The sequence below is a fragment of the Micromys minutus genome, assembly GCF_963924665.1.
Source record: "Micromys minutus genome assembly, chromosome: 15".
Taxonomy (NCBI): domain Eukaryota; kingdom Metazoa; phylum Chordata; class Mammalia; order Rodentia; family Muridae; genus Micromys; species Micromys minutus.
In genome coordinates this window covers 30,656,533-30,680,793 of record NC_137984.1, presented here as the reverse complement: position 1 = coordinate 30,680,793, position 24,261 = coordinate 30,656,533, and the positions used below count along the sequence as shown (strand labels likewise).

General features: G+C 38.2%; 1 protein-coding gene across 1 annotated transcript in view; it reads left to right on the top strand.

Annotated features, from left to right (window-relative positions):
• The window catches only part of LOC308430434 (EGF-like and EMI domain-containing protein 1), a gene marked incomplete at both ends in the record, with an annotated part of 682,839 nt that overhangs the window by 233,216 nt on the left and 425,362 nt on the right, over nucleotides 1–24,261 (top strand). Inside the window, 2 exon segments of the mRNA XM_080929594.1 lie at nucleotides 8,007–8,053; nucleotide 8,057. Of these exon segments, the coding sequence (XP_080785720.1) occupies nucleotides 8,007–8,053; nucleotide 8,057 (48 nt within the window).

Below are 24,261 nucleotides of genomic sequence, written 5' to 3'. Positions count from 1 at the left end.
TAAGATGAGTTCACGCTGCTTTTCCTTTTGTATTTTCAGCTACCTTCTCTTTCATAATGGAAATAAACATGAAAACTATTATGTTCTTCTGTGCATTTTCTACATGGTCTGTACGATGATGCATTTGAAGCAAACTTAATCTGCTTTTAAATGTATCTTGAGGTATCAGCTATCTTAACTATTGATTACATTTGGATAAATCTTTGTAAAGCAAGCAAACACACAAACAAAGGTTTCCTTTTTTTTTAGTGTGCAGAATTGAAGCCAGTTGTGCTGATTAAACAAAGTTATTCATGAAATACATGCAGGCCTGTGTAAATGAAGCTGGTTATAGCACTATAGGTTGGTTTTATGCTTTCTATATGAACTCTGGGAGTCTCAGCTCTAGTACCTTTACTCTGTTAGTCCCTTGGAATTGTTAGCAAATCTGGTCATGAAGAATGTTCCAACATGAGATGGTTGCCTAATGTCTATCTCAGGAAATACTGGGTGAATTTTAAAACATTAACAACTACGTACCCACACAATAAAGATGTTACTCACCCTTATAAGAATTTCATAGTGCAGAACTGGAAATTGAAAGAGACTTTTTGAAGGAACAAATGAATGATGATCAGAGAAAGTAATAAAATGATATTATGGCTGAGGGGTACTTTAGCTTTATATATTGAGGAATAACCTTTTGGACAGAAGACATCACAAACTTTATTTTCTGAAGTGTATCTTGAGATTTACCTTCCAGAGGTTGACTGGGAAATGCTTCTGAGGATGACTTGGTGAGGTATCACTGACAGATATTGAACTACAATGTAGAACAACAGATGCTTGATCATTCCTATAGGAATTCTGTACCTCAGAGGTTGTTCCCAGATGTCCTTGCCTCAAAGCAAGAGAGCCTGGCAGAGCATTCTGGCTGGACACACATCTGGTAGTCACTGGGTAAAAGTAGAAGCTACTCCAGGGAGTATGTGGTTTTGTGCACGGTAGTTCTTATCAAACCAGACTAAATCCAGGTTACAGATACCAGGAGTCCTCACCCAGTGACAGTCTTAGCAACGTGAACAGATGTGCTTTGCGTCTCAATCTTGTCATCACATTAGATCAGACAGTTGCCATAAAAGAGCAAGCTGCAGACTAATGAATGATGGGCGGGGGAGGCTTCTCATGTAGACAGAGCAACATTTGTAAAGGGCCAAAGCTAAGAAGATTCCTGAGTTCATAATGGAGCTAATGCTGGCTGCCTACCATTACTACTTTGGAGAGAATTGTTTCGGTAAAATTCAAATTAATTCAGGACAGTAAAACAAAACTGTAGCATCTAACCTGTTAAGAGTAAATATGAAAATAGCCATTATTTTCAAGGTAGAATGGACGTAACTTAGTGATAAAATAGATGATGTGAGAGTAACTCTGTTTCACATTTATAGGCTAAGCACACAGCCTAATAGTAGTAGTGCCTGTTAAGATGAGTGCTACAAGCAAACAGGCTTTTGAAGGCCATTAAAAATGAGTACATTGGTTAATCATATCGACTGAAGCTTAGCAAAGACCATACAAATAAACTGATTTAGTTAACATAAATAAAAATGCAAATGACCAGACATTTACTGAAACATTTTTTGCAACATTATGGCTGTACTTTCCATCTCTAAAATATTAAATTTCCCAGAACAACAGCAGGATCACAATTCAGAACCACAAGAGGAGCAACCTGTCAGTATAGACGTTATCAGGTCAGAGATGCTTAGCATCTGAGATTTCACTGTGCTCCAGAGTGCCTGTACGCTTTAGTAGAAAGAATGTGTTACTAGGTTTATTTATAACCCAAAATGTTCTTTCTCTACCATGGACTTAACTGTCATTGTTTCTGTACCTACCGTTTACTGAAGACACAGTCAAAAAGGAAGAAAGAATCCTAACTTTATTGTGGAAGTTATAGCAATACCTAAGGAAGATAGTTTGAAACAGGAACTAGGTAATGAATATTATATAAGATGATTGGCATATAATTTTTAATTAGGAACTGAAGGTTTAGCTTAGTGTGAGAACATTTGCCTCGCACAAGGCTTCAGGTTCAAAGAAAAACTTGAATGGGTTAAAAATGCTTTAAAAATATTAATTAATTAATTAATTAATTAATTAATTTATTTATTATATATAAGTACACTGTAGCTGTCTTCAGACACACCAGAACAGGGAATCAGATCTCATTACAGATGGTGATGAGCCACCATGTGGTTGCCAGGATTTGAACTCAAGACCACTGGGATAATAGTCAATGCTCTTAACCACTAAGCATCTCTGGAGACCACTGTATTCAGGGAGGTGGGTAGCGAAAGCCTTTCACAGGAAGAACCATGAGCAGTAGGAATTAGTGCTTACATGAATTCTTACAGTGCTTCTAGCGCAAAGGAGAGAAAGTAAAACTGCCAGACGTTAAATGGGACTAAGCTTAGCATCCAAAGCAGAAGAAAGACCATTTTAGGCTGAAGCACAGAAAGTGACAGGGAAGACACACATGCCATCATGACCATAAATGACTACTGTGTTTTACTCGGGGATGACAAAATCACCAAAAAGGTGAACAGCTGAGTAATGTAATGTAGTATGTCTTGTCAGGGCATCACCTGCACAAGCATTGAACGTTCATTTTAAAAGGAGCAAAGATGAACAGCAGGAAGTGAATTTGGGGTACATTGCCATTGAAATAATTTGCATGACTAACTTTTAATTAACAGGTCAATATAATAATAAGAATGGAAAAGAATAATTGGAAATGTGTTAGAATTCTTGATAGACTATTGATACAGGCAAGAGGTGCAGTCCTCAATTTCTCCCATAACTAAACAAGTTGATATTATAGAAGGATAAAGAAAAGTTTGTATACAGAATAGTTTCACTGAAAATAATGAAATATTATTTATGGAGAAGCCAAGGATTCTTCCAAAGAAAGAAAGTTGAATTAGGAAAATAAATCTATGATCTACTGATGTGTGGCTCCATAGAACAGATCAAATCATTCTAGGAGAAAAAGTAAAGTATAAAATGGCCTGCATACCCGATGTGTAAAAGTAGGAGGAAGAAGAAAAAAGAAAGAAGAAAACCCACATAAATACAAATATCCCCATCTCACCTTCTTGTGGCATAGATTGTCTAAGGATAATTTTGCATTAAACACTATTATTTTATGATGAAAAACAGAATAGTGCACTCTCTCCAAAATCAAGAATGTGATTCAGTTAGGAGAATATAGAGAATTAGCTATATGTGAGTGGTCAGGACAGTTACATGCAAGCCCTCCCAAACGTAGTCAGAGCAGGTCTAGTTCACAGTAGGGAATAGGAATCTCAATGTAGAAAGTGGTTAGAAATGGTGGATTACAAATATCAGGTCAAAGTGGCAAGCTTAACTGAGGAAGTGGAGTAGAATTGAACAGTGACAAAAAGGGACCTTGGGGGACTAGAAATAGGTTCCCTAAGGAAGGAAGGAAGGAAGGAAGGAAGGAAGGAAGGAAGGAAGGAAGGAAGGAAGGAAGGGCCATAGATACATTTATAAGCAGATAGAGAAATGATACTAGAAAATGGAAAAGGATGCTGCAGGAGAGAGAGAAGATGCTGGTTCTGAGTGATGTTCTGAAAGGGAAGTTGGAGAGAGGACTGGAGTCAAGTAAAAGGGTTTGCCTTCATTAATCAAGAGAAAGATATAACTTCCACAGAAGAATAAAGCATGTGACACAGACACACACGTGCACACACACACTGGTGGACATAGAAAATGGCTCTGTTCTTTTTTTCTGTCCTTTCCACATGCCAGATTATGATACAGTAAAAATATCAGAGGTGAATACAGAGGCAGCAATGTTGGAAGGGTAGGACAATGGTGGACAAGGCAAACTATAACACCATTTGTCTGTAAGTATGACTCATGAATCTTACTTCTATTCAAAATAACTACTGTGTGTGTGCGTCAGAGAGAGAGAGAGACAGACAGAGAGAGGAGAGGAGGGAGGGAGGGAGAAAGAGAGGGAGGGAGAGAGAAGGGAAGAAGAGAGGGAGGAAGAGAGAGAGAGAGAGAAATGTATCGAGATCACTGTTAGTTTTCAAGACCAGGATCTCTCATGGGCCTGCAACTTTGCCACGTAGGCCATTGTAACTGGTCCATGAGCCTCTGGAGATCTACTGTTTCTATTTTGTTGTTTCTCACCGTACCCCATGGGCTCCATCCACCACACCCAATTTTCTCTATGAGCTCTTGGTATCCAAACCCACATTTCTTAGGTTTGTAAGGCTGTACAGAACTAGCCATCTACAGAACACAATACAAACCACAAGTCATAGATCAGTGACTTTCTCAGTCATCACCCCAGAAACTTTCTTCTGTAGAGAATGGGAACCAATATTGAACCCTACAACTGGACAGTGTACAGAGAATTAGAACCCTCAGCACTAAATGGAACATCTCAGCCAAATCTTAACCACAGATGTCAGGATTACACTCTGATGAAGACATGAAGACAAGTGGTAAAAATTATATGGGATAATGATGGAGGGTACCAAGGAGGCAAGGCCTTGGACATGAAGCAGGATGGATGCATGTATGAATTCACAGGAACTATGGCAACATGCACAGGGACTGCACAAATCTAAGGCAGATGGGGTCCCAGTGCTAAAAAGGGAAGTACACACATGGTCTCATCCCTAACACAGAAGCCACCTGCAACTGATATCCACTCAAAGCAAAAATTGCTTTTCTCCAATGAAGTCTCACTTGGTATACAAATCACACTTAAATATGAGCCCCGTACACAGGAGTAGATGACCAATAATAAATGACCTCAGTGTTGTGTTTGGGAATATCTTTGTCACATGGTTATCTATCTGTCTATCTATCTATCTATCTATCTATCTATCTATCTATCTATCTATCAATCCATCTATCTATTTATAACCTTATGAGTCTTTCCCATGTATATTTTTAATTTGGTTTTATGTGTTTATTGTGTGTGTGAATGAATATATGTGTCTCTGAGTCTGTATATTGAGATTTTTAGGCCCTTTTTGGTCTCTTTGTCTTCTTCTCTTCTGGTTCATTTGTTTCTATTATATTCTATTAATCATCATCATAAGTTTTTTTTTTAGACACCTGCTTGTTTTACTATGAGGGGGAAAAAGGTGTGGATTTGGACAGGCAGGATGGTAAAGAGGATCTGAGAGGAATTGGGGCAGGTCAATCCATAGTCAAAATAAATTGTGTGACCAAAATCTGTTTTCAATTAAAAAAGAATAAAAATGTTATAAATACATCTAGTGTAAAATGGATTTCTCTGGACAACTTTCTAAATTTTGGGGCAATTTTCTTTTTTTCATATCTGACTGTATTTATTAATGTGATCACACAAAGATAATTCAATATTGAATCTCAATGCCTTGATATATTAAGTTTAATTTTTTATTAAACATGTTAAATTGTGACAATGCTTGTCATTTCTATAGTCCAAAAATCTATACTCATCTGATAAAATACTTATGACAGATGCATAATATTTTTAACCTTGACATTTGATTATGTTTCTTCAAGTTTTTAATTCAATAATCATGTTTTTCTCTCTTCTAACACCTGCTAGATCTCTCAGACTCTCTACCCCTTCCATTTTATGTTCTTTCTGTGTCTTTCAAAACAAAACTACCAAGCCAAGCAATAACATCAACAAAACACTCTACAAGAACAAAAATCAAAACAAACAAGCAAAAAGACTAATTTGACAAAAAAAAAAATTCCAGCACAAAAGAAAACAAAAAATTCATGAAACCCACAGTTGGTTTTATGCTGGCCAAACACTCCTGTGCACGGGGCTTGCCCTGGAGTGTGGTTATTATACCCAGGTTGATCCTGTCACAGAAAACATATTTCCCTTTGCTGGAAGCAAACAGCTTCTTGGTAAAGGTGGCACCCTGTGTTCACAGTGCCATCTCTGTGCTCTGACTGAACCATCACAGCCCCTGTGTGTACTGCCAGTCTCTGTGAATTCATCAGCCCTGTTGAATCTGAAGACACTTTTTCTTTATAGTCACTTATCAGGCTGGAGGTTTACAGTCTGACCAATTGCTGGATATGAAGTAACCCTTTCCTGGCACTAAACATTATATTTGGTGGCATATCTATTTGGGGAATTGACTCCCCATTATTTGGTGACTCTATATAGATTCTTATTATTTATGCATATATTTTAGGGAGCTTCCGTATGTCTCCATATGGCTTTCCAAGTTTCATTTAGTATTATCCCCCTCCACATCCCCTCCTGTACCCTCCTTTCCTATATACCTCCCTAGTTAACTCTCCTTATTCTTTCTATAATATAGTCTATTTCTCATTCCTTAGCAGATTCTTCCATTACCCCATGGTCTCTTACCAGGTACTTAACCTAGTTATTCAGACTGCAGCCCATGTATTAAAGCTTAACAGCTAATATCCACACATAAGAGAAAAGAAACATATTTATCTTTTTGTATCTGAATTACTTCACTCAGGATGATTGTTTTAAGCACCATTAATTGGCCCAACATTTTCAATTTTTAACAGCTGAGTAATATTTTAATTGAGTTATTCATTTTTCTTGGTGTTTAGGTTTTTGTTGTTGTTCTTTTTTATATTTTCAATTCTACCCATTTACCAGATGTGTAATTGGTAAAGATCTTTTCCTATTTTATTGGTGTCCATTTTGCTCAAATCCTGGTACCCTTTGTCTTACGGAGGGCTTTCATGAAGCCCCAATTAAAAATTGTTCTCAGAACCAATGTTTCAATGTTCTGTTCGCAAGGCTATTTCTTGTGATGCTGTGTTCACTAATTCTCTTCTCTCAAATTCTGTATATCTGTTCTTACGTTGGGGAGCTTGATTCACTTGGAATTGAGTCTTGTGCAGGGTGAAAAACATGTCTCTATTTGCATTCTTCTACACACAGCCATCCAGTAACCCACGTCACTTGTTAAAGGTGTTGCCTTTTCTCTAGCATGTATTGTTAAGCGTTTGTCAGAAAATCAGATTTCTGTAAATGTGTGGGGTTTTGTATGGCTCTTCAATTTTACCCTATTTTGGGGGAATATCTTCAGTAGTAGGTACCAAGAAAACAGTAAAATCAAAAGAAATATTTCTTCTTAGGTAAGGCAAAGAAGTTTCAATTTTCCCTCCCCCCCCCCCACCCAATGAACAACCAGTTGGCCTTTTAGAGTCTATGCAGGGTAACTTGTAACTCGTCTGTTTTTAGGGCAGGAAAACTCACCTAGAATGAACTATTGTCTCCACGCCCTTGTTCGTGGCCCTTTCTGAGCCTTGCGAAATGTTAATTGTAGGAAGGTCATGAGTGGAAACTCTGCTCACAGAAACTTCAAGGGTAGATTTTATCATTGCTTGATTAAATGCCTGTTCTACCACTGCCTGTCAGTGATGAAACAGGTCATTTTGTACTTGCAGCTTTGCTGGTGTGTTAACTATTTCTGGAAAATTCTAAATGGGAGGGAAAGGGGTCTTGCTGAAAGATGTTCCCTTATTTATTAGCCATCATCTCTTGTTTATTAACAATTGACTGAAGAGGCTAGATGCCAATTTTCGGTAATGAGAGGAGAAAAGCTTTCAACCATGCACAAGGGTGAGTGTGTTCATACACTTAACATTTCCTTCCTGTCCCACGTGCTGATTATCTAAAGGGGACACTCCTGCATCATGTGATTCTCTCAGTTGATACCGAAGCATTCAGTGACCCTGTGTGTTTCTATTTTTAATGTACTTAAACCACAGAGATGGGTTTGAGGACTAAGCATTTACTTTATCCAACCTGAGAATGAGAGCAGAGGATATGGGACTGTCATTTGAAATTAAGGAAGCACAGACTGACTAGGACTGAGACTGAAATATTTTGAGAGCCGGGCTGTGGTTTACAGGGTGGTAGACATGGAAGTTTGTCTTGAGGTGGGTCAAACTTTGCTGAAATTGAAATCTGTATCCTCTAGAGAGGAACAAACACCTAGAAAGTGAACTGCCACCTGGATTCCTACAGTAAAGTGAGTGAGGCCATAAATTTTCAAGATTTGTGGGCTAAGGCCAATTTCCAAAACATTTCCGAGTCTTCGATGATCTTATTAAGATGCGTACTCATGCACAGTGTGAGGTGATGAGACTCTTTAGCACACACTATGTGTGCCTTTCCAGTCTGCTTGTTTCATCTGTAGATGCTTTTAAATATAACACTCTATTTTGTCTTAATAATTATTTTATGCTTGGGTATTTGTTTTTTTTTTTTTTCTGATTAACATGTCTTTGTCCTAAGTGCACATGCTCAGTGCCAGTACTTTGGAGGGGTGGTGGTTTATAAATCCAAAAATTAAATATGTATCTCTTTTTATTATGGCACTGCCAGTGTTTATTTATGGTACGTGATATTTTTCTTTGCTCTTTTACAGTGATTGATTTTCGTCTCTATAGCTTTTTTGGGGAGATTGACTGATGATTTGCTTTCTCAGAGGCATTAGTGGAGATGTTTCTAACTGCCCTAGGCAGTCATATGCCACAAATGGCACTGTAGTTAAACTACTTCCCCACATAAGTGTGTAATCTTGTCACCTGTGATAAACAGCAGACAGCTATAAGAGGGAAGTTTTTCAGAAATAGAGAAAAGAGCCCTACTTTTGCTGAGCTGATGCTGGAACTGTCAATTAAGCCTTTCAAAGTAGATGCAGATATTTGCTTGCAAATTAAATAACTCCAGAACTCTCATCAAGTCTCATCAGAACTCAGAGCTCCTTTTTAGAAAGGTAAAACCACTTTGTCACAAGGCAGGGAGGATCAGACATTGTTGCAGATACTTGGGAAAGAGATGGTTTTTAAGAGAGAAACATGGAAAAGGCAATAGCATAATCTAAACAAAAGCCAGTGAAGATAATGGGTGTTGATAATATGAAAAACTCTATTTTTAAAGATATATTCTAAGGAAAGAGACGTGAGAGATCATAAACTGGTAAATAATTTTCACTTTATGTTTAAACATACCTCAGAATTTTTCTTGCATGTGATAGATAACAGTGTAATATCAGACATGTTTACTGTGTGCATTAGTATCTTATTTCTGCTTGAACCACGGGATGCTGGGTCATGCACGTGTCGGGCATCCACACATTGTCACATTAAAAGTTGTATTTGCCTGGGAGAGTTATCTATTATTTAATACCCCGTCAGAATATATCACTGTTTCAAATGCAAAACAAAATAGGCATGCTCACACTCACACTCAGCTATTGCACCTGGGAGTCTCATCTTCCTTTGAGTTCTGAAGGTTGTAATAATTTGGTTACCCATAGTAATTGTTGCTCTTACCCATCTTAGATCTAATTCTTAGGTTCAGCAGCTTCTACTTACTGATTTTCTTTCCAAAATAAATGATACTGACATCTAGCATATAATAATAACATTGAATGCATAAATATACTCATGTTCATGCATGTCAATATAAACAGAGACACATGCAGACACAGATACACACACACACATGTACAAACACACACATGCACACACTCATACATAAATGTACACACTTCAATGAACCTGCAGGGAAGCTTTTTTGTCCTCATGGAAGCTGCTAAAATGATCTGTTACTTTTCTTTCCACTGTCCTCACCAAATTATGTTATGTTGAAATCTGCTACTTTGCCTTGTGTAGTTTGACCTTACATCTCTCTTCAGAGAATTGAACTGTCAGCCTTTGATGTAACAGAATAATTTAGGTGATGAGGTCTTATTTTTTTTATCCATCTTGGAGAATCATACTAAAAAAAAAAAAAAAAAAGAATCATACTCCTCTTTCCAGAGATAAACTCTAAATTCTGTAAGGATAGTAAGAACAGGTCCTCTTTCAAAATGGCATTTATGAGATAAGTGAGTGGCTCAGGTAATAGATTTGAAGTAGAACTTTCTTTCAGAAACATTAATGGCTGAGAGATAATTAAACTTCCTGGGCAAGAGAAGATAGAGAGACATAGAGATGTTTTTGATTCCAGGTAGGTAGTAAAAGAAAATTACAAGACAAGAAATTATGGTTATTTGTATTTAGAGGAGATAAGGAAATAAGAGGCTGGATCAGAGGTCACCAAGTTACATTATTGTCAGAAAAGTCCATTCATAGTGTGCATTCTGACAAAGACCAGGAAGTGGTAAATTGTTTAAAATGTCCTTCAAATGACCCCCAGACCCACTGTGACCTACAAATAGGGAGTAGCTCGGTTATTTGCAGCTGGTAATTCATGCAGAGGCTGTCCAGCTGGGATAGCTACGGGGCAGGCTGGAATCAGAAGGTTTCCAAAAAAGGATATCCAAGGAGACAAAAGATTTCAGGAGAGCTGCTAGTAGTTCATGACATTGTCTTGTTCCAGGTTGGGTGTACACAGCAGTTGGGGGGGTCTTGGCTGATTGCTTACATTATTAAGAAATAAGCACAGTTCTAGGGATTCAGGGTACATGGAGCCCCAAATCAGAACAATGCAATGGTTTTGCAATTGACATTTAGAAAAATGTAAGACAAAATGATAAGGACTAAATAGATTCAGGACCTTGGACAGGGACTTACGAACATGAGCTGGTACTTGCCTTGCAATTAGGCGGAACTTAGTTTGATCTCTAGATGCAAGGTGAAAAACTGGGAATTTTATTTGGTTTTGGTGGGGAAACATAATTTTATACAATATATTCTGGTGATGATTTTTCTTCCCTCCTCCCAAACTGCCCTGCTCACCCAACTCCACAGCCATCCTCTATTCCTTCCTCTGTTTAGAAAGCATATAAATATGAAAGTAAAAAACCAAAGCAACAACAATGACAACAAATTGTTTTAAAAACAAACAAACCTAACAAATGAGGTGCATGCAATTAATAGCAGCACTAGAGTAGCAGAGCCAGGCTGGGTCCAGCCAAACTTGCTTGACAAGATCTGTACCAATGAGAGACCATATTTCAAAAACAACAAGGCAGAGGGCAGTGACTGAGGTGGACAGTAAGGGATAGCCTATAGCCTACACACACACACACACACAGAGAGAGAGAGAGAGAGAGAGAGAGAGAGAGAGAGAGAGAGACTCACACACACACAAACACATACACAAGTGTGAGTGCACACCAATATGAGTTCACACCAACACATGCATGTGAACACAAGCCTCATACACATATACATGCACACACATTCATACACATACACACACACACTCGCACACACATACAGGCATCTGCACACTTCAAATCTGGCTCCTCTGCTTTGTTGTGGAGCTTATGTAAATCAGCTGAAATGAAATGGAAATGAATTTTAAAAGGTATAATGTGAAACCCCCTTTGAAGTATTATTGGTGTGTGGGTATGCTTACTAACTCATTTCCATGTATTGCTTTAAATAAAGATGCCTCTCTCACGAAAGATGTATACTATAATAATTATTTCAGTGGAGTCTTCCGTTGTGGAAAATTCTTTGTAAAAATGTTTAGTGACTCTGATTGAACCTCTCTTGTGTGATTGCAGTAATCTGTCAAAAAAAGCATGTATATGCCAAGAGGTAGAATACAGATTTGGAGGTTCCAGATTTTACTAGATTGTGTTAGTCTGAACATGCTGATTTGAGGTCCACCGTCCACTGTAAATAAATCGGGATAGATCACTAGGAATGATCTCATTCCTCCTTTCTTATTAGAGTAACTGGTGTCCTGTTAGAAGTGATTTATGTCTGCCACTGCATTTCCCATTTATTTACTGAAAGCCTGACTCTTAGTTGCTTTTAGGTAATTGCTTAATGAAACAATGCAAAAAAAATTAAAATAAAAATTGTTTTTGTAGCAATTGTACTTTTCTGTTTAATTTAAATGAAAAGGACAATGAGTATAGGTTACATATAAAATTACTCATTAGACCTGCAATCCAGGGCCTACAAAATTCTCTGCTTTCATATAACAAAAACTACATTAATGATAAAATAAAATGTGAAGATGGGGTTTTCGTACTTATTTCACATGTCCATTGCATTATTTAAACAGGTTTGTTTTCATTGCTTTCATATAACCAACAACATCAAATCTTCTTAGGATATTTTATATGCAAGGTAAGGCAAATTCAGAGGTTTCTGATGCAAAGTCAGAGGCTGAACCGACCAAAAATAGACTTCATGTGTTTCAGCTTACAGTGAAGTAACACTCAGCTTTTTCCATGTTCCCTGAGTTAATACTCTCTCTTTGGCTAATTATGAATACTACATAACACCATATGAAGGAGATACAAGAGAACACTCTTCCCTTTTCCTTTGTCACACAAGTGCAAACCGGACAATCTCAGCCTCCCCAACATGCCATAAGTCTATGTATAGACTCTAGAAGAGAAACAAACATGAACTGAGTTGTGTTGTCAACTCAATCTTACAATGTGGACAAGACTGATATCTAATACTCCCATTTTCTCATATAAAATTCTTTTCTTTCCAGGGGAGGGTGGCATTAGGGCCCTGGGTTTTACAGACATGTTAACCACACAGGCATTGTAGCCTAGATTCCTGTTTAGGTTTGTACTTTTCCACCCTTGTTAGTTATGCTATTATTACAATATAGCTCCTTGACTTCTCTTCCAGCATAATGTCATTAGTCTTTTCAACTGTCAAATTTATTGTAGAGTATCTATTGGTAGATTGATGTTCTCTCAAAGAGGTGGTTTTGTTAGTGGTGATGATGTTCATTTAGAGTATCTTCAAATCTGGATTTAAAAATAATACTTTTACAAACCCACTTCATTAGAAATTCTCCTCTGAATCGTATTTCAGATGCATTGCCAGTCAAACTTTAGATGGAAAGGAAGAAATACTTTTATCTGTGGGATAATGTTTTCACTTATTAGAAGCAACTGTTAAGCTTCTAAAACTAATGCCTTGGTATCAAACATGTATGACTCGGTGCCAATATAATAGAGTATATTTTTAGCTAAGACACAGTAAATAAAATTATCCACATATGCCTCTGCAACACATACTTAAGAGGGGATGGGAAAGAGTCAGTATGTAGAAGCCAGAACTAGCCAAGGATACCAATTGATGACCAGGAGCAAAGGTTCAAGTCAGAGAATATGAACACACATATCTTATATCCTGCACACTTTCAAATGTCTGATTTATGTCTCTTTTCAGCGAAAGTAGAGACCTGATAAAGTCTATGGGATACGATAGAAAGACGGCCACCTCTGACTTTGATACCATCAATTCTGAGTATTGATTTTCTACTACGAGGAACAAGGCAAATAGCAGTGAGACATATACTTAAGGGAGGATGTAATACATTCTTTCAAAAACACCAGTTTTGTTGTTTAAAATGGCTTACAGAAATAATTAGTATATAAAGATAAATGCCATTTCACATATTATATACAAACTATATTTATGGTGCACATAGAATATGTATTGTATATGTGTAAATCTTCTAATGGGTGCACATGTTTGTCCAGGTGTTCATTTATACACATATGGAAGCTAGAGGTAGATATTGGGTGGCTTCTACTGTCACCCTTGACCTTATTTTTGAAACAAGAGCTTCCTTAATGAATTCAGAGAACACCGACTCAACCAGACTCAGCAGGTCAGCCTATTACATGGATCTGCTGGTTTCTGCCTCTCCAGGGGTGGTGGTTCTGTATACCTGACATGTTGCCAGGGACCCAAACTCAGGTCCTCATGCTTGTGTACCAAATATTTTAACATCTGAACCACATACCTAGCCCCCTTACACAGCAGCTTCGTTTGACTCAAGCAAAGCTAGAATGATCCTAGTTGAGGCAGCACCTCCTTGCGGTTTTTACATAGGCTGCTACTCAGTGACATTTTTCTCTAATAGAAAATTTTCCATTCCAATCTTTGCTCAGTTACAGTTCTATTATGTCTTTTTATTATTAATTTTTCTTTATATATTCTGGGCATTGGGCTCATCAAATATATAAATTAAAATTATTTGTCCTCCCTTCCCCCCATAGGACATCTTTTCCCTTGGTGCCCAATGGGTTATTATTCATATAAGCTTACTTTGGTCTTTTGGCATTTGATCCAGAAACCAAGGCCTAGTCCAAAATCAGAAAGATGATGTGTGCCTGCATTTTCTCTATGTGACTAGGAGTGTGGCTTTCACTCTCAGATCTCATGTCCACTTTTAATTCACCCTTTTCCATGCACGGTGGCATACAGTCCCAGTGAACTCCATTGGACCATTTGTTAAACCAAATGACATTTTTCTAATAGTGTACATGCTTTTCTTTCTGAAACAACTAGGTTGGATTTCTCCACATGGGGTTCTTCATGACTTCGGGCAGTAATTATGAGGACTACTTTGTTTTTATTTTATTTATGAGTCATTTATTTTAGAAAATGTATCATACTTTTTTATGGCTAATTGGGACATTTGTTGCAAAAACATGATTGTTTCAAGGGAAATAATGTTGTTCAAAAATTTAAGGAAACTACAAATTGGAGCTTCTTGAAGAAACAAAGGCAAAGATGGGGGAGGAAAGTTGGGGGGAATGGAAGCTACACATTGGTAGATGGAAATTGGTCAATATCTTTAGGAGCTAATTAAGAAGTAATGATCTAGGATTTGCTAATTTTCATTCTAAACTCAGTTGCTTCTTAGGAATCTGCAGAGCTCGCCTGCAAACATAGCTGCATGCTACTTTCAGCCTGGGCCTTGTACCACAGTTCACGAGGGTTAAATCATCTCAAATGAGGACTAACTCTATGGATGCTTGTTCAGGCCACATGGATGCTCAGGTCACATATGAAAAAGGAGGCACGGGGTTACCTCAACCACCTCTCAAAACTTAACTATGAAGCAATTTAAATGGGTTTGTTGTCCTGGTTACCATCTACCTTATTTATTATCTTCGATTTTTTTCCTTTCTCAGCTACCTATAAATAAACATTTTATTATCTTGTAGTTATGAACATTTCCTTTCCATTTATCATAATCCATATGTTGTACAATAGCAATTAAAACTTGCATATTTTCACATGTTATTTTGGAAAGCATATAACCTCATGTTGTGTGATTTCATTTTAGTTTCATAAAAATTAATCTTGTCTCTATTCATTTATTTACTTTCTTTCTACTGTTTTCTCTTCATCTCCTCTTGGAGGTTAATAATCAGGGTAAGGAAACATCAGAATTGTTCACCATTATTCTGAGATACAATGAAATCAAGATTGGCTTTGAGGTTAACTCTTGAGATAGTTCTATTAGTTACTAATTGTTCTCAGCTCTGGTTTTCTCATAATATGGAGGATATATAATATCTCACCATATTATCCCCAAATTTAACCAATACATATTTTTTGTGCTGAGTCATATGGTGGCCATTTGTTAAATGTACCCAATATTAATCTCATTGAGGATCTTATTTCATTACCATCATTATTAAACCAAACATTTTGTTAGAAATTCAGAGTACTTGGAAACCCATACACAGTGGGCAACACAAATGCTCTGGCAATTGCTAACTCTCTCCCTTTCAGGTTGTTGCTTGGCCCTTTGATAGAATGAAAGTCCCTGGAATGGAAAACTAGTGTTCAGAACCCAGAGACTAGAAGCTTCCTCCTTCTTTTCAAATTATACTGTCTCCACTACACCTTCCTTCCCAAACTGAACATCATTTTAATTAAATCCACTGGCAATGCTGCTTTCTGCTTTTAACAACCAGAGATCAGTTGCTGAAAATAAAAGTGAAGTGTCCTGACTCCTGACAACCCCATGCTGAGCCTTGCTCATTTTCTTAATGCAACTTCACGCAAGCTTCATAATTCCGTTTCTGTAAAAGGCACTCTGAAAACTTTGATGACCATGATCTTCTGAGACTATGGAGAGAAGTTGTGGAGACTGTTTCCAAACCTCTGGCTAGTTATGTGCTTTTACAATAATGTCAGTGTATGGTGCACTTTTTAAACGCTTCAATCTGGGCAGGAGGGCACAATTTACACACGTGTGAAGAATTCAGTAGGGCACAATATACACATGTGTGAAGCATACAGGTGTCCATAACTGGATGATGAAAAGACATCATCTTTCCAGTATACAGTTTCCTCCAGGACCTTTCTGCTTTATGTTGTTTTTGTTTGCTTGTTTTCCTATTTTATGAGGAAAGGCTTCTAAATTGATTTCACAACTCATTAATGGGTTGCAGCCTGCAGCTGGATAAACACTTTGTTTCTAGAAATAACCACTCCATTGTTAAGTTGGTGCCAATACTAGATCGAAGACTTTTATGAAACACCTTAAAAAGATTTCTTGAGATTTATGAGCTCCTTAGTCTTTTCCATCATCACAGAGAGAACATTTCAGTAATGCCCCCCCTCCTGCATGCCCCCCCTCCTGCATGCCCTCCCTCCTGCAAGTCCACACTGGGTAGAGCTGTTCTCCAGGCTTATGCAAAAGGCAGAACACAAGTGCTCCCCCAGACACATCATGAAATTGTGTTTTATTTCTTTACGCACAATAAAAGATTGTTCTGCTGAATCTATACTATTCTCTTTCATTCTTTTCTTCACGGTTTCTAATAATTTTTCTGCATTTGATAAGGGCTTGCATTTCACATGAAGTTTTTCTAAACGAATGATTTGTATTGGATGTCATGCTTTAAATGTGACAAAGAGTGGATTATCACAATGAAAAGGAAGGGTGTTGAATAAAAGAGCAGACAGACCAGGCTTGATTGATGTTCGGAAGTTATTTTTTGCTGTGAACTCCCGTCAGCCTAGACATCATAAAACAGAAAGGAGGCTTGGTTCAGCTCGTGTGCCCTTAGGGGATGTATGGAAAGGATTTAAAATTCTGATAGAGTAACTTCAAAAACGGAGCAGCTGAAATAATTCACTTCACTACAGAGCAGCCAAGTGAACTCTTAAGTTGAAATGATACCTTTTGAAGTTGCACATGGTTCCAGGAAGACACAGTGTTCTCAGACCTCTGTGGAGGATACCAACTCTGCCTTCTTTTCTGGGGTCTAAGAAGACACGCTCAGGCCGTTCTGGCACTTTCTTGATGATCACTTCCTGAAACAAGAGCAAACCAGCAGCACCCGAGAAAGGGAAAGAAAAGAAGGTCGAGCTTAGGAGCATAGTATTTCATTGTAGCTCAGAAAAAGTTTCTAGAGATTTGTTGGCATCAGTATATGGAGCCAGAAAGAAAAACAGCATGAGTTATTCGTACATAGGCACATTCATCAGCACATTCTAAACCTGTAAGTATCACAGTTCGGCTAAGAGGTCTTGGTATCATCTTAAAAGAGGAACAGAAACGCAAAGAATTTAGCAGGAAGCGCTAGAAGCTGATGAGATCACATTCCTGCCTTGTCTTTGCGTTTCTTTGCCTGGGTGGCTCCATGCATTTGTGCGTACGGTACTGACGTCATCATCCATGGACGAGGGTTCCATGCTAACCCCATCTGTGACAGTGCTGTAGCTATCACAACTACCTCGTGAAGTACAGGGGACACAGCAAAGCCAGTGCATGTGCCGATAAGCAACATGATGTTCTACATGTGTGGAAAGGCCTCGTCCACCATGTGCCTGTGTCTGGAAACATGTCTGTTTCTTGTAGTCATTTCACATATACATATACTGGCTAAGCCTTTGCTCAGTAATTTTATAAGGTATTGCTCTAGTCAGAGGCAGGAGCAGAAGCAAACACATGAAGCAAGTATGAGCAGTTGGAATATTTTCCGAAGGCTGGGGATGTGCATGCTTGTCATTAGGTAGCCGTTTTTTCTAGAATCACATTTTTAAATGGGATCCTTCTATTTGCATCGATATGAAGAAAAGCATACAGTGCCATGGCATTATGAATAATACTTGTGATTTTAATAACATGAGATAGAGCTAGGTTTGGGGCGATTCAGTAACACTAGCAAAGACAAATTTTCACATGTATTCTCAAGAAAGTTTAAAACATTATAAATTACCAAGTTATACTAACAAAAAACTTAGTGTACATTTCTCAGATAAAGTGGAAATGACAGTATCCTTTTGAGTGAGTGAATATGTGTGTGTGTGTGTGTGTGTGTGTGTGTGTGTGTGTGTGTGTGCTCACATGCTCCAGTGTGTCTAAGCCAGTGATCCACATCAGGTATATTAATGTATCACTGTTCATCTTACTTTTTATGTTAACACAGTTTACTGTTGTGTGTGTGATAGTCCAGTTGAGTATGAGAGCAGCTGCCATGCAAGTGTGCAGGAGAGAGGACGGCAATGAGCATTCTTCTCTCCTTTCATTATAGGATGGGGGAATTTATTTTATCCCCTGAGCCATCCTCCTGGCCTTTCATCTTCTCTCTTTAAACCTTATTTTATGTATTATTGTTTGTACATGTGTGCCATGGCCCATCTCTGGAAGCCAGCATACAAGTCTATGCAATCTGGTCTCTCCCTTCACTTTATATAGGTTCCAGGGTTGGAACTCAGGTCTGTAGAATTTCACTGTGATCATCTTTTACCTGCCGAACCATCTTGCTGTCTTTTAAAAGAAATAGAAAATAAATGTATGCATTTTTTGAGTATGTGTGTGGACAGAGTGTGTGTGGCAGTCAAAGGACTACATCCTAGTTAGTTCTCCTTGACAAATGGATCAGGGATAAAGTTCAGGTCGTCAGGCCTGGTGGGAAGAAGCTATAGCTCCTGAGTCATTTTATTCGTTATCTAACTTATGGACCTTGAGCTCACATACTTGGCTAGGCGAGCTGAACACTAAACTCCCATGATTCTCCTGCCTCCAATCACACCCCAGCACTGGGATTACAGATGCGTACTACCACATATGGCTTTCAATATGAGTGCTACTTATCAGAATGCAGGACTTATAGCTTTTTCAGCAAGCATCCATCTGAGTCATGTCTCCAGCCTGCAGAAATACTTTAACCTAAAAAAGCAAAATAAAACACAAAAGTAAAGAAAGATTCCTGGTCAGATATAGAAGTTGAAACCTATCTTCTTCCAGGGGAGTGAATGCTATCAAGTACTTACTGCTGAGGAGATTGCCAAGCCCTAGGTATCAAATCTTCACAAGTGATGGTAGGTTCTGTTCCCCACAGAACTAAATGATGTATGCTGATGAATCTTTCAGTAGAGCATAGACAGACTTCTGGAATTCTGGTCTCAGCTAGGAGTTCGGTAAAATATCAACAGAGCCAGAATCATAAAAATGAGATTTAAGGTCATGTTTTAGAAGACTTTCATTTTTAAAATGTTTATCATTGAAGTCATTCTTTAAGCTCCCAGAATGTCAGATTTAGCCACTTCTGTAGTCCCAGCCCTTGAGATGCCAAGGAAGCAGCTTCAGAAGTTCCAGATCATTCTGAACTTTTCTTGACAGTAAACCTGCGATTATGGAAGGCTGTGACTTCTGTTCGAAACTGTTTATCGAGTTCTGCAGTCTCCAGTACGCGTGTACCTTTTCTGACACTCAGCCTTCTCGTAGTAAATGAAGTCTTAATTACCTTGCAAGTTGCCCTGTAGTTTCTTACTGTTTTGGAAATATACCTTATTCTGTAGTTGTTGTCACCCTGGCCATTGTCATAAGTGACCAGTGGCCGTTGTTCTTGGATGAGTTCAGTGAAGATCCCTGTAAGTCTACTAGACACTACCTTCTTCTGAATGAAGAACTCAGGCTGAAGAAACAATGAATTAATGGATTCATATTAAATTAATATCAATGAATACATTATTAAAGTAATATGAATTACTATTTCTTTGAATGGGTTTTTTCTGATGGAACCTTAGCTTAATAGAGCTTTGCATATATTGCCCGGATGGTAAGAGGGCTAAGAAGTTTTTCAGTGCTACATCTGGTTAAGTTGCCTTAGCATCTCTCGTGTAGCTGAGCAAAGTCATCATCCTCTGACATCAGTTTGCAAATCAACTAATGACTGTTCACTGTTGGGATTGCCTCCCTCTTATATAAATGATGCTCCTTTGGTATTCATGGCTGATGTTGTGAACTGCAGGTGTTATTACTACCAATAGTACTCTTACCTTGTCTAGTATTTATTTTTCTGGGATATTATCATTCTTTGTTAACCCAATCTATAGTACAGTCTTGGTTGGAAAATTAATTGGTCCTAAGCTAAGTAAGCAATGTGAATGGATACAAAAAAAGGGCATGCACGCACATGGGAAATCATGGTGTCTTCATGGGCTTTGGCAGGAACAAGAGACCGAAAAACCTAGGGGCGGGACTAAGCTAGACATGGTAGGTATGTCTCCCTCCACAAGGTGGCACTTACTTGCCCTCCTTTTTGAATTGGCATGAATAAACTTGTCATCCTGAACATACAGAGAACATACATGTGTAAAATGTATCTGGCTTCAAATACTTTAAAATATCATATCGTATTTCTTATGCCTAATGTCAGGAAGTTTCATTTAATATTGTTTCTTGTGTGTACTTAAGGTTTTGGTTAGATGTAAGAATGGATTCACTTCTCCTCCCTCTCTCAAGTATGGCAAAACAGACACTAACATTCTGAAAATGTCTCCTGAGCTCAGGATGCATGATAAACTATTAAAACATGATTGAAGAGTAACTGAAAAGAGAAACAAAAATTATACACAGCTTTATGCTTTATCACTATTACTTTGGATCTTTAAAAGACACACATTTTTGTTGTTCTTGTTTTGTTTTTTAATCTCCAACATACATCCATCTGACTGAGTCAGAAGCATGTCCAGTTCCATGCAGCCTTGGGCTGAGAAGCCTTGGGCTCCTTATCTTAGCTGGTCATATGAAAAGCGCAATGGGATCCTTGATGCCTGAAGTTAACTTCAACTGGAACTTCCTTAAAAACCCATTTTTATTTAAAAAGTGGGGAAATGGTTGACACAGCAAGTAATTTTATTACCAAATTAAAACTAATATTCATTATTGATTAAAACATTAGAGAAAAATACCAGGCCATCACGTTCATTGAAACTTGGCTTTAAGTGGAAAGTAGGAAATGGATAGAATTTAATTACAATTATTTTATTTAAATACTGTTCAAAGTGATCCTTCGTAGCCCCGCAGATCAGAGGGCATGGGGCACATTCAAGATGTCATGTGTGTAGAAAAAAATGTAATTATGGTTCTGAATATCCATCATTAGCATGGAGTCATATTTTATTTGCTAGTCATCAATTATATTTTTGTGAAACTTGGAAGGCATAGAATGTGTATGGGTAAAATGACAATTCATTTGATTTGTGAATGCTGTGATGGGGATCACTGTTGAGAAGGCCTGCTGGTAACAGAAAATCCAATGTCTCAATTTAGGGTGGGAAACTGTAATCAGACTTCAAGTATAGTTTATACGAGATGGGTTGCTGGAGGTTACAGACATCCCCCACTCAGTTACCGTGGCTATTACTTTGTAGTCTTACATGCTCTTTACATAATTAACCCTGCATTAAGAGCTAATATTGCCAAATATTTGCCATCTTGTTGCACTTTAAGAGAAAAGAAAACATATATTCAGGGAGGATTCTTAGAACGAGAAAAGTGTTATTACAGAGAAAGAACCTAGGGCATACGAAGGTTTCCATAGGAAAGCAAGACGGACACAAAATCATGGAAAGCAAGACGGACACAAAATCATGGATAGTGATATGAAACCTTGATAAGGACTCAACACCAAGCCTTGCATTCTGCCTTTAATAGTTTGTTTACACTAACACATTTCTAAGGAGACAAAAATCGATATTGTCTTTGTTAACGTGCAAAGTATCTGAGAACCAGAAAGGTAAATGTGTAAGTGGTTTAGTTCGCCACTGTGTTGGCACAGTGGAAGAGGTACTCTAATGTTTGAGGCCCTATAGCATTGGCTTGAGCTCCCTTGGTTGATTCCCAACAGTGACTAGAGAAGGTGGGAAGAAAGAGGGAGGAAGAAAGGAGAGATCAGAGGGAGAAAGTACTAGAGAGACAAAGACAGTAAGAATTAAGTGGGCAAGTGCCTTCAGTTTGAAGGTAGAATTTTAGCCCAGTTACAACCTGTCCCAAAGCCTGTGTCTTGAACTTCTACTCAATGGTTTGTAGATATGTAGAAATTAGAATTGACTATTTTCTTATGAATATATATCCATTTCTTCATCTTTTCAAGTTTAAAGGACATTAAAAAGGTATATTTTCAACAAACTTAACATAGGTTAGATTTGATATGGGGGACAAGCCTTGATTTTTGGAGCCTGAAAACAACCAGAGATTCAAAAGACCCAGCTTGCCCTATGTGGATGGACCTGTGTCTTTAGAAAAATATAGTCCAAACCAGCATTTAAATCTTTTTCTGGGTCACATAAACAAAAGAACATATGAAGCTGAGCAGGTATCTCTTCTTAACATTTTTCACTATGGTTATGCACATGAAAGATATGAATCCATCATGAACCGATCAATGCCATTCCACACTTGTTTCTACTCAGGGTCCATAGAGCCTGGATCCAGCAACAGTGGGGTTTGCATTTTCACACACACTTTTGCCAAGTATACGTGTAGCCACTTTCCCTTATTGTAGTTACAAAAAACCTGTGCTTCCATGTGGGATTGAAGGGCCAAGGTGGAAATATGAGAGGTCAAGTTTGGTCAAAACCCCGAAGACAGGTAACTGTCAAAGGGCAGGTGCTTTCTGAACTGCCGATTGCAAATCCACTTTGCCTGGATGCACCACAATGGGGCAGATGTACAAGGCTCTAGGCAAGCCTCAAACCCCACCTCCACAGGAAAGAGTGACATAGACTCTAGCCAAATCAGCTACTCCCTAAGTCCCCCGCCCCACACACACATAGCATTAGAAAAACAACTATGGCCAATCTTAGAGGCAAACATATGGGAATCCAGTGGTTGTATCCCGGCCAGGCTGTTTAAAAAGAACAGAACAAAAGAGAGAGAGGCGCTAAAGTAAACACACTTTGAAACCTTCTTGGTCCTGGCTCCTTTATGCTCCTGACTTCTTTGTCCTCCATGAACACTTTATCCCAGAGCCTTATCGCAGGCTCTGCACTTTTCTAACAGTCAGGCAGGGGTTTATGGCCCTGGCCAGCAGGACTATAATTTGAGCACCGGTCTGATCTTTGGCCCACCAGAGTTCACAGGCTTGGCAACATCCCACAGAAATTAGTTCCCATGCCTCCTGTGGGTCAGACAGAGCACACACCAGAAGCAGCTTTCCCTGGGACCGGCAGTGTGAGGAGCTACCTTCCCCTGGTGGAGGAAGTGGGACATCCCCCACCAGATCATTCAGCACAACACCTCCATATAGCAAGGTATTCGTAAATCATTGGTATTTGGACTGCCTCTGTCTTAGTATATTTTGAGTGACTAATCTATCTTTTGTGGGGCTGAGCTTAGGGGAAGTAGAATGTGGGAACACATGCAGTACTCTTTGAGATAAAGGCCCCAGAGTAGATTTAGCATATCAGAGAAAATAACATAGTAATAAATAGATTGCATTTTGTTAAACATAACTAGAAATTAATGTATATTTGTTGTAAAAATCAATGCATGTCATCATGACAATTTTGATCAAATATATCAAGCATATTAAATATATTCATTACCCTTTTTCCCCTCCCTCCTTTACCACGTCAACTCCTCTCCTTTACCATACCAAGCATCTGTCTATTTTTTTTTTTTTGTGTGTGTGACATGCATGTATGTGTGTCTATAAAATCTAAATTAATGAATGAGAAGAAGTGTGATCTTTATCCCTTTAGGTCTGACTTACATCTCTCAGTTTGACAACCCCAGTTCAATCTTCTTGCAGATGACATAATTTCTGCTTTGTGACTGAGTAGAGCTTCATGGTGCCATCCAAACAGGTGTAATCTCCAGAGTGCTAGCTAAATGACATTGTGGTTGCTATGTCATTTGTAGTTTTTTGTGTATGTGTAGTTTTTTGAGAAATCTCTTTACTAATCATCATGGTTTCTCCAGAAGGTTATGCTTCTTCCTGAAATACCTGAGTTACTTTCTTTGTTCACTCACTAGCATGTGGTTTTTAACTTATGTGTTTTAAAGAAGAATCCAAAAACTCAGTAAGTCCTTCTGAGAAGTAACCCATGGAATTTCAGGGAGTTAAAAGGCTTCTGCACAGTGAAGAAAAACAAAAATCAGTGGCACAAAGAGCCAACCAACAGAACGGGAAAACTTTGCCTGATTACATATATATATATATATATATATATATATATATATATATATAT